We start from the raw sequence: 12,194 nt of genomic DNA on the forward strand, positions 1-12,194 counted from the left end.
GCACGCCAGATTTGGATCTCCTGGCCTCTCGACTCAATTGTAAGGTACTGAGGTTTGTGGCCAGGTCCAAGGATCCCTCCTGATAAAACTTCTCCCTCGTCTGCCTCGTTGATTCCGGTGACTCTAATTGCCCCAGAGTGGCTTTGGCGTCCCTGGTACGCCGGCTTTGTGCGAATGGTGGCAGATGTTCCTTGGCGACTACCGATTCAGGAGGATCTTCTGTCGCAAGGTCCCATTCTTCATCCTGCTTTGCAGTCACTGGCTTTAATGGCATGGCTGTTAAAGGTCAGGTGCTAAGGGACCGAGGTCTGTCTGATTCGGTAATCTCCACTATGCTAAGGGTCGCGGAAGTCATCTTCTCGCACGTGGAAGGCCTACATCTCTATGTGTGAGGAGATGGGGTGGCGTCCGCGTACATATTCGATCTCCAGGGTTCTGCTGTTTTTGCAGCGTGGAGTGGATCAAAAGCTTGCCTTAAGCACCGTTAAGGGGCAGATATCGGCCTTGCCTTCTTCAGCCCCTGGCAGCTCATTTATTGGTGAGTACTTTTGTGCAGGGGGTTCGACATGTGGCCCCTCCGGTTCGGCCACCACTACCTCCGTGGGATTTAAATCTGGTGCTTCAGAAACCTCAGTTTGAGAACGTTAGGGAGATCCCACCCCCCTCCGCCCTTATTGACACTCTCTCAAAGTAGCCTTTCTGGTGGCTATTGCATCTGCCAGGAGGGTTTCTGAATTGGTGGCCTTGTCTTCTAAGTCCCCCTACCTGATCCTCCACAGGGATAAGGCGGTGCTACGCCCGCAGCCTTCGTTTCTTCCGAAGGTTGTTTTGGCGTTTCATCTAAATGAGGACATTGTACTTCCATCCTTGTGTTCTCGGCAGTCGCATCCTAGAGAGGTTGCGTTGCATTCCTTGGACGTGGTACGAGCTCTGCGGGTGTATCTGTCTGCTACGGCTCCGTACCGGAGGTCGGACACACTGTTCGTGAAGGTAGCTGGTCCTAAGAAGGGGCTGGCGGTCTCGTCGGCCACCATTTCTCGGTGGATTAGATGGATCGTGATCCAGGCTTATGCCTAAAGGGGCAGGCGCCTCCCTTTCCTGTCACGGCACATTCGACCAGGGCAATAGGTGCCTCCTGGGCCTTCCGACATCAAGCGTCAGTTTCCCAGGTGTGTAAGTCTCCCGCGCGCATGCACAGGAATGACAGCATCTCCGCTCCAGCCAATCACAGCACTGGAGCGGCGATACCCGGAAGACACGCTGAGACAAGTTGACCTCTCCCTCGGCGTGGACCAGGTAAGTTTCTCACACCTCGTTTCAAGGTGTAGTATATGGACCTTCCTTCAGGCTGTGTGTAGTATATGGACCTTCCTTCAGGCTGTGTGTAGTATATGGACCTTCCTTCAGACTGTGTGTAGTGTATGGACCTTCCTTCAGACTGTGTGTAGTATATGGACCTTCCTTCAGGCTGTGTGTAGTGTATTGTGTAGTATATGGACCTTCCTTCAGACTGTGTGTAGTGTATGGACCTTCCTTCAGACTGTGTGTAGTGTATGGACCTTCCTTCAGGCTGTGTGTAGTGTATGGACCTTCCTTCAGGCTGTGTGTAGTGTATGGACCTTCCTTCAGACTGTGTGTAGTGTATGGACCTTCCTTCAGACTGTGTGTAGTGTATGGACCTTCCTTCAGGCTGTGTGTAGTGTATGGACCTTCCTTCAGGCTGTGTGTAGTGTATGGACCTTCCTTCAGGCTGTGTGTAGTGTATGGACCTTCCTTCAGGCTGTGTTTTGTGTTTTCTAGGATCCAGTCAAGCCAGTGCCGGCTAGAAGTACGGTGAAGAGCAGCAAGGAAGGCGGAGGGAGTTCGGAAGAGGTAGGTAATACGGGCGTGGGTTCGCACGGGCGCATTGATGGCGGGCGTTGAGGGTGTGGGTGGCGCATGCTGATTATTATACTTCCAATGGACGCTGTCGGGGGTTTATTATGCTTCCAATGGACACTGTCGGGGGTTTATTATACTTCCAATGGACACTGTCGGGGGTTTATTATACTTCCAATGGACGCCTTTTTTTATTTATTTATTTTTTCGGGACGGTCACCTGATATCGGCTTTGTCTACCTACAGAAAACCCAAACACAGAGAGGTTAGCATTCCCCAGCAGCTCAAGCCCCTCACTTCTTGTGTTTCCTGAATCGCCTGTAGGCACAATTTTTGCAGCTAACCGAGGAGGTTCTTGGGGATTCCCTCTGATACCCCCACTAACCCTGCATCCTCCGGGATGGCATACACACCCGAGGACTAGATTTCCCAGCATCCTCCGGGATGGCATACACACCCGAGAGCTAGATTTCCCAGCATCCTCCTGGATGGCATACACACCCGAGGACTAGATTTCCCAGCATCCTCCCGGATGGCACACACCCGAGGACTAGATTTCCCAGCATCCTCCTGGATGGCATACACACCCGAGGACTAGATTTCCCAGCATCCTCCTGGATGGCATACACACCCGAGGACTAGATTTCCCAGCATCCTCCTGGATGGCATACACACCCGAGGACTAGATTTCCCAGCATCGTCCCGGATGGCACACACCCGAGAGCTAGATTTCCCAGCATCGTCCTGGATGGCACACACCCGAGGACTAGATTTCCCAGCATCCTCCTGGATGGCACACACACCCGAGAGCTAGATTTCCCTGCATCCTCCTGGACGGCACACACCTGAGATCTAGATTTCCCCGCACCCTCTCATACTTGAGACGGACACCTCTGATTTGTCTGTTATGTTGCTGTCCTGGAAGATGATTGGAAACTGTGTTACTAGGTAACAATGGGTGTTTTGGATGGGGTGGGGGAAGGGTTGGGGTCTCTGTGTCCCTGTTTCAGAGATTCCCTCAATGATTGCATAGTCAGTATTAAAAGTAAACTGTTGCCCCGTGTCCCCCTGAGGCAGAACCTCAAAGCCCGAACCCCCCCCCCCCCCCCAGGGAGATCTGCCGCGTCTCCAGGAAGTAGGAGGACGTTTAACCCTTGGACTTCTGACTGGAGTTGGGATTTCCCTGATGAGTGTTATGTAGATTTACCTTTGTTTTTGTAGTAGAAGTCCGCTGTGTGTAATTTTGGAATTGTCTTCATACAGGTACAGCCAGGAATGAACAAACGGCCCAGCCCCAGCGCTCCTCCTCCGACCCAGCTCAACAAGATCCAATATGGCGGTGGTGGGCAGGTGGTGAAGAGGGAACGCAGACAGAGTTCTTCCAGATTCAGCCTGAGCAGGAATAGGGAGCTCCATAAACTGCCCCCCCTGAAAGGTGAGACATTCTCTGTCATTGTGTGTCTGCCCCCCCCCCCAATTGTATGTCATGGTGGTACCTTTAGCCTACAATGAAGCAAAGGTGGAGAGTCATCCTATGGCGGAGTTCTGTAGTACCCATAATAAATCATGTTCGACCCCAAGGAAATCCTGCCTCCCATGTCATGTCCCCTCCCCCGGCGGCTGGCCCTGCCTCCCATGTCGTGTCCCCCCCCCCCCCCCCCCCCCCCGTTTCAAAACAAGAATATACTTAAAACAACAAAAATGAAATTCTGTTTAATGCGATAGAAACCGAGTTCACTCAATTTGTAAAATGCAGCATGAGGGGGTTATTTTCCTGTCGGTGTCCCCCTTGCATCAGATGTCCCCTTATGTTTCCCCCTTAACATAAAATATGCCTGTAACGGAATGATCCGGGACACCCAGAGACTTTGTGAGGATGGGGGATACTCCTGTGTCAGCGTCACTGATAACTCTTGGGTCTGAGCCCACCCTGTGCCCTTTGGGCATGGGGTGGCAAGTGAATCATAATTCATGTATAACATGAGATGGGACATTAATAATAGTTCGTATTGCAGGATTTTGAGACACTGCAAGATGTTGGTTAATTGTGACCCAACCAGTCAATAGTGACTCATCTCTCTGTGAAGACTGTTAATATGATAAATAAGGCTAGCTTTTGAAAGGCCTTTAATTGTGTGATAACACTGTCTAAAACCTATTGATGCTCAGAGGTGTGAATAGGTGTCAAGCGGCATGCGGAGACGAAACGTCTACCTTGGGAACTCAGTGTGTGATGGGTTTGTTTGTTATGCTGTTAATTAAGGAATGTGCAGTGATTAGACATGATAATTATAGGCCGGTGCCGACCTGTCTAGAATGTTTAAGTAATTAGTAGGGTTGTCCCGATACCACTTTTTTAGGACCGAGTACAAGTACCGATACTTTTTTTCAAGTAGTCGCCGATACCGAATACCGATACTTTTTTTTAATGTCATGTGACCGTTTTCAAACCACAATACAGACCAAAGATATTTTCTTTAGAATTATGAAGAACTGGTACATCATGGTGTGGGGCTGTTTTTTAGCATACGGTACTGGAAAACTACATATCATTGAAGGAGTGATTACTGTCAGTGCAGCTCATCGGTGCCAGTGCCCAAAAGTGCAGCTAGCCAGTGCCACCTATCAGTGCAGATCAGTGCCCATTAGTGCATCAGTGCAGGGAGGCAGCTTATTAGTGCATCTCATCAGTGCCACCCAATCAATGCCAGTGCCACCTATCAGTGCCATCCATTTATGAGTGCCATTCAATCAATGCCAGTGCCACCTATCCGTGCCATCCAATGGTGCCATCCAATTTGTGTTCGATGTCACAAAAAAAAAAAAAGTATTCTATTTTGGTATCGGGAGTATTTGCGCGAGTACGAGTACTAGCGCAAATACTCGGTATCGGTCCCGATACCGATACTGGTATCGGTATCTGGACAACCCTAGTAATTAGCCTTGGTGTGTGATTAGGGGGGTGGAGTTCTCATTGTCCCTTTGAATAATGTCACATTATTGTACTGTATATAAGACTGAGAAGAAACCATTAAAATTGTCTTCATGTGAAACCAGAGAACACAGAGCGAGTCTCGTTATTCTGGGAAACTCTTTGTGATCACACTCCAATAAAAAACATGATGATCCGCAGTGCAAATATCCTTCTTGTGTCACCGAGAGGGACTCCACACCGTATCACACTCCAATAAAAAACATGATGATCCGCAGTGCAAATATCCTTCTTGTGTCACCGAGAGGGACTCCACACCGTATCACACTCCAATAAAAAGCATGATGATCCGCAGTGCAAATATCCTTCTTGTGTCACCGAGAGGGACTCCACACCGTATCACACTCCAATAAAAAACATGATGATCCGCAGTGCAAATATCCTTCTTGTGACACCGAGAGGGACTCCACACCGTATCACACTCCAATAAAAAGCATGATGATCCGCAGTGCAAATATCCTTCTTGTGACACCGAGAGGGACTCCACACCGTATCACACTCCAATAAAAAACATGATGATCCGCAGTGCAAATATCCTTCTTGTGACACCGAAGCCGAGAGGGACTCCACACCGTATCACACTCCAATAAAAAACATGATGATCCGCAGTGCACATATCCTTCTTGTGACACCGAGAGGGACTCCACACCGTATCACACTCCAATAAAAAGCATGATGATCCGCAGTGCACATATCCTTCTTGTGACACCGAGAGGGACTCCACACCGTATCACACTCCAATAAAAAGCATGATGATCCGCAGTGCACATATCCTTCTTGTGTCACCGAGAGGGACTCCACACCGTATCACACTCCAATAAAAAGCATGATGATCCGCAGTGCACATATCCTTCTTGTGTCACCGAGAGGGACTCCACACCGTATCACACTCCAATAAAAAGCATGATGATCCGCAGTGCAAATATCCTTCTTGTGACACCGAGAGGGACTCCACACCGTATCACACTCCAATAAAAAACATGATGATCCGCAGTGCAAATATCCTTCTTGTGACACCGAAGCCGAGAGGGACTCCACACCGTATCACACTCCAATAAAAAACATGATGATCCGCAGTGCAAATATCCTTCTTGTGTCACCGAGAGGGACTCCACACCGTATCACACTCCAATAAAAAGCATGATGATCCGCAGTGCACATATCCTTCTTGTGTCACCGAGAGGGACTCCACACCGTATCACACTCCAATAAAAAACATGATGATCCGCAGTGCAAATATCCTTCTTGTGTCACCGAGAGGGACTCCACACCGTATCACACTCCAATAAAAAGCATGATGATCCGCAGTGCACATATCCTTCTTGTGTCACCGAGAGGGACTCCACACCGTATCACACTCCAATAAAAAGCATGATGATCCGCAGTGCACATATCCTTCTTGTGTCACCGAGAGGGACTCCACACCGTATCACACTCCAATAAAAAACATGATGATCCGCAGTGCAAATATCCTTCTTGTGTCACAGAGAGGGACTCCACACCGTATCACACTCCAATAAAAAGCATGATGATCCGCAGTGCAAATATCCTTCTTGTGACACCGAGAGGGACTCCACACCGTATCACACTCCAATAAAAAGCATGATGATCCGCAGTGCAAATATCCTTCTTGTGACACCGAGAGGGACTCCACACCGTATCACACTCCAATAAAAAACATGATGATCCGCAGTGCAAATATCCTTCTTGTGTCACCGAGAGGGACTCCACACCGTATCACACTCCAATAAAAAACATGATGATCCGCAGTGCAAATATCCTTCTTGTGTCACCGAGAGGGACTCCACACCGTATCACACTCCAATAAAAAACATGATGATCCGCAGTGCAAATATCCTTCTTGTGTCACAGAGAGGGACTCCACACCGTATCACACTCCAATAAAAAACATGATGATCCGCAGTGCAAATATCCTTCTTGTGACACCGAGAGGGACTCCACACCGTATCACACTCCAATAAAAAACATGATGATCCGCAGTGCAAATATCCTTCTTGTGTCACCGAAGCTGAGAGGGACTCCACACCGTATCACACTCCAATAAAAAACATGATGATCCGCAGTGCAAATATCCTTCTTGTGTCACCGAGAGGGACTCCACACCGTATCACACTCCAATAAAAAGCATGATGATCCGCAGTGCACATATCCTTCTTGTGTCACCGAGAGGGACTCCACACCGTATCACACTCCAATAAAAAGCATGATGATCCGCAGTGCACATATCCTTCTTGTGTCACCGAGAGGGACTCCACACCGTATCACACTCCAATAAAAAACATGATGATCCGCAGTGCAAATATCCTTCTTGTGTCACAGAGAGGGACTCCACACCGTATCACACTCCAATAAAAAGCATGATGATCCGCAGTGCACATATCCTTCTTGTGTCACCGAGAGGGACTCCACACCGTATCACACTCCAATAAAAAGCATGATGATCCGCAGTGCAAATATCCTTCTTGTGACACCGAAGCTGAGAGGGACTCCACACCGTATCACACTCCAATAAAAAACATGATGATCCGCAGTGCAAATATCCTTCTTGTGTCACCGAGAGGGACTCCACACCGTATCACACTCCAATAAAAAGCATGATGATCCGCAGTGCACATATCCTTCTTGTGTCACCGAGAGGGACTCCACACCGTATCACACTCCAATAAAAAACATGATGATCCGCAGTGCAAATATCCTTCTTGTGTCACCGAGAGGGACTCCACACCGTATCACACTCCAATAAAAAGCATGATGATCCGCAGTGCACATATCCTTCTTGTGTCACCGAGAGGGACTCCACACCGTATCACACTCCAATAAAAAACATGATGATCCGCAGTGCAAATATCCTTCTTGTGTCACAGAGAGGGACTCCACACCGTATCACACTCCAATAAAAAGCATGATGATCCGCAGTGCAAATATCCTTCTTGTGTCACAGAGAGGGACTCCACACCGTATCACACTCCAATAAAAAACATGATGATCCGCAGTGCACATATCCTTCTTGTGACACCGAGAGGGACTCCACACCGTATCACACTCCAATAAAAAACATGATGATCCGCAGTGCAAATATCCTTCTTGTGACACCGAAGCCGAGAGGGACTCCACACCGTATCACACTCCAATAAAAAACATGATGATCCGCAGTGCAAATATCCTTCTTGTGTCACCGAGAGGGACTCCACACCGTATCACACTCCAATAAAAAACATGATGATCCGCAGTGCAAATATCCTTCTTGTGTCACCGAGAGGGACTCCACACCGTATCACACTCCAATAAAAAGCATGATGATCCGCAGTGCAAATATCCTTCTTGTGTCACCGAGAGGGACTCCACACCGTATCACACTCCAATAAAAAGCATGATGATCCGCAGTGCACATATCCTTCTTGTGTCACCGAGAGGGACTCCACACCGTATCACACTCCAATAAAAAGCATGATGATCCGCAGTGCACATATCCTTCTTGTGTCACCGAGAGGGACTCCACACCGTATCACACTCCAATAAAAAACATGATGATCCGCAGTGCAAATATCCTTCTTGTGTCACAGAGAGGGACTCCACACCGTATCACACTCCAATAAAAAGCATGATGATCCGCAGTGCAAATATCCTTCTTGTGACACCGAGAGGGACTCCACACCGTATCACACTCCAATAAAAAACATGATGATCCGCAGTGCAAATATCCTTCTTGTGTCACCGAGAGGGACTCCACACCGTATCACACTCCAATAAAAAGCATGATGATCCGCAGTGCACATATCCTTCTTGTGACACCGAGAGGGACTCCACACCGTATCACACTCCAATAAAAAGCATGATGATCCGCAGTGCACATATCCTTCTTGTGTCACCGAGAGGGACTCCACACCGTATCACACTCCAATAAAAAACATGATGATCCGCAGTGCAAATATCCTTCTTGTGTCACCGAGAGGGACTCCACACCTTATCACACTCCAATAAAAAGCATGATGATCCGCAGTGCACATATCCTTCTTGTGTCACCGAGAGGGACTCCACACCGTATCACACTCCAATAAAAAGCATGATGATCCGCAGTGCACATATCCTTCTTGTGTCACCGAGAGGGACTCCACACCGTATCACACTCCAATAAAAAACATGATGATCCGCAGTGCAAATATCCTTCTTGTGTCACAGAGAGGGACTCCACACCGTATCACACTCCAATAAAAAACATGATGATCCGCAGTGCACATATCCTTCTTGTGACACCGAGAGGGACTCCACACCGTATCACACTCCAATAAAAAGCATGATGATCCGCAGTGCAAATATCCTTCTTGTGACACCGAGAGGGACTCCACACCGTATCACACTCCAATAAAAAGCATGATGATCCGCAGTGCAAATATCCTTCTTGTGACACCGAGAGGGACTCCACACCGTATCACACTCCAATAAAAAACATGATGATCCGCAGTGCAAATATCCTTCTTGTGACACCGAAGCCGAGAGGGACTCCACACCGTATCACACTCCAATAAAAAACATGATGATCCGCAGTGCAAATATCCTTCTTGTGACACCGAAGCCGAGAGGGACTCCACACTGTATCACACTCCAATAAAAAACATGATGATCCGCAGTGCAAATATCCTTCTTGTGTCACCGAGAGGGACTCCACACTGTATCACACTCCAATAAAAAGCATGATGATCCGCAGTGCACATATCCTTCTTGTGTCACCGAGAGGGACTCCACACCGTATCACACTCCAATAAAAAGCATGATGATCCGCAGTGCACATATCCTTCTTGTGTCACCGAGAGGGACTCCACACCGTATCACACTCCAATAAAAAACATGATGATCCGCAGTGCAAATATCCTTCTTGTGTCACAGAGAGGGACTCCACACCGTATCACACTCCAATAAAAAGCATGATGATCCGCAGTGCAAATATCCTTCTTGTGTCACCGAGAGGGACTCCACACCGTATCACACTCCAATAAAAAACATGATGATCCGCAGTGCAAATATCCTTCTTGTGACACCGAAGCCGAGAGGGACTCCACACCGTATCACACTCCAATAAAAAACATGATGATCCGCAGTGCACATATCCTTCTTGTGACACCGAGAGGGACTCCACACCGTATCACACTCCAATAAAAAACATGATGATCCGCAGTGCAAATATCCTTCTTGTGACACCGAAGCCGAGAGGGACTCCACACCGTATCACACTCCAATAAAAAACATGATGATCCGCAGTGCAAATATCCTTCTTGTGACACCGAGAGGGACTCCACACCGTATCACACTCCAATAAAAAACATGATGATCCGCAGTGCAAATATCCTTCTTGTGACACCGAAGCCGAGAGGGACTCCACACCGTATCACACTCCAATAAAAAACATGATGATCCGCAGTGCACATATCCTTCTTGTGACACCGAGAGGGACTCCACACCCTATCACACTCCAATAAAAAACATGATGATCCGCAGTGCAAATATCCTTCTTGTGACACCGAAGCCGAGAGGGACTCCACACCGTATCACACTCCAATAAAAAACATGATGATCCGCAGTGCAAATATCCTTCTTGTGTCACCGAGAGGGACTCCACACCGTATCACACTCCAATAAAAAGCATGATGATCCGCAGTGCACATATCCTTCTTGTGTCACCGAGAGGGACTCCACACCGTATCACACTCCAATAAAAAGCATGATGATCCGCAGTGCAAATATCCTTCTTGTGACACCGAAGCCGAGAGGGACTCCACACCGTATCACACTCCAATAAAAAACATGATGATCCGCAGTGCAAATATCCTTCTTGTGTCACCGAGAGGGACTCCACACCGTATCACACTCCAATAAAAAGCATGATGATCCGCAGTGCACATATCCTTCTTGTGTCACCGAGAGGGACTCCACACCGTATCACACTCCAATAAAAAACATGATGATCCGCAGTGCAAATATCCTTCTTGTGTCACCGAGAGGGACTCCACACCGTATCACACTCCAATAAAAAGCATGATGATCCGCAGTGCACATATCCTTCTTGTGTCACCGAGAGGGACTCCACACCGTATCACACTCCAATAAAAAGCATGATGATCCGCAGTGCAAATATCCTTCTTGTGTCACAGAGAGGGACTCCACACCGTATCACACTCCAATAAAAAGCATGATGATCCGCAGTGCACATATCCTTCTTGTGTCACCGAGAGGGACTCCACACCGTATCACACTCCAATAAAAAGCATGATGATCCGCAGTGCACATATCCTTCTTGTGTCACCGAGAGGGACTCCACACCGTATCACACTCCAATAAAAAGCATGATGATCCGCAGTGCACATATCCTTCTTGTGTCACCGAGAGGGACTCCACACCGTATCACACTCCAATAAAAAACATGATGATCCGCAGTGCAAATATCCTTCTTGTGTCACAGAGAGGGACTCCACACCGTATCACACTCCAATAAAAAGCATGATGATCCGCAGTGCAAATATCCTTCTTGTGTCACAGAGAGGGACTCCACACCGTATCACACTCCAATAAAAAGCATGATGATCCGCAGTGCAAATATCCTTCTTGTGACACCGAGAGGGACTCCACACCGTATCACACTCCAATAAAAAGCATGATGATCCGCAGTGCAAATATCCTTCTTGTGACACCGAGAGGGACTCCACACCGTATCACACTCCAATAAAAAACATGATGATCCGCAGTGCAAATATCCTTCTTGTGTCACCGAGAGGGACTCCACACCGTATCACACTCCAATAAAAAACATGATGATCCGCAGTGCAAATATCCTTCTTGTGTCACAGAGAGGGACTCCACACCGTATCACACTCCAATAAAAAGCATGATGATCCGCAGTGCAAATATCCTTCTTGTGTCACAGAGAGGGACTCCACACCGTATCACACTCCAATAAAAAGCATGATGATCCGCAGTGCAAATATCCTTCTTGTGACACCGAGAGGGACTCCACACCGTATCACACTCCAATAAAAAACATGATGATCCGCAGTGCAAATATCCTTCTTGTGACACCGAAGCCGAGAGGGACTCCACACCGTATCACACTCCAATAAAAAACATGATGATCCGCAGTGCAAATATCCTTCTTGTGTCACCGAGAGGGACTCCACACCGTATCACACTCCAATAAAAAGCATGATGATCCGCAGTGCACATATCCTTCTTGTGTCACCGAGAGGGACTCCACACCGTATCACACTCCAATAAAAAGCATGATGATCCGCAGTGCACATATCCTTCTTGTGTC

The 12,194-nt window shown here is 47.9% G+C and overlaps 1 protein-coding gene across 1 annotated transcript in view; it reads left to right on the forward strand.

Moving 5' to 3' along the window:
- Positions 1 to 1,391: 1,391 nt before the first annotated feature.
- The window catches only part of LOC120921794 (serine/threonine-protein phosphatase 2A 56 kDa regulatory subunit delta isoform-like), a 111,718-nt gene continuing 100,915 nt past the window's right edge, over positions 1,392 to 12,194 (forward strand). The window contains exons 1-2 of the mRNA XM_040334298.1: positions 1,392 to 1,872; positions 3,142 to 3,313. Coding sequence (XP_040190232.1) covers positions 3,154 to 3,313 — 160 coding nt within the window. The 5' untranslated portion in view covers positions 1,392 to 1,872; positions 3,142 to 3,153. The remainder of the gene's footprint in view (positions 1,873 to 3,141; positions 3,314 to 12,194) is intronic.

This window comes from Rana temporaria, assembly GCF_905171775.1.
Source record: "Rana temporaria chromosome 4 unlocalized genomic scaffold, aRanTem1.1 chr4rx, whole genome shotgun sequence".
NCBI classification, from domain to species: Eukaryota; Metazoa; Chordata; class Amphibia; order Anura; family Ranidae; genus Rana; species Rana temporaria.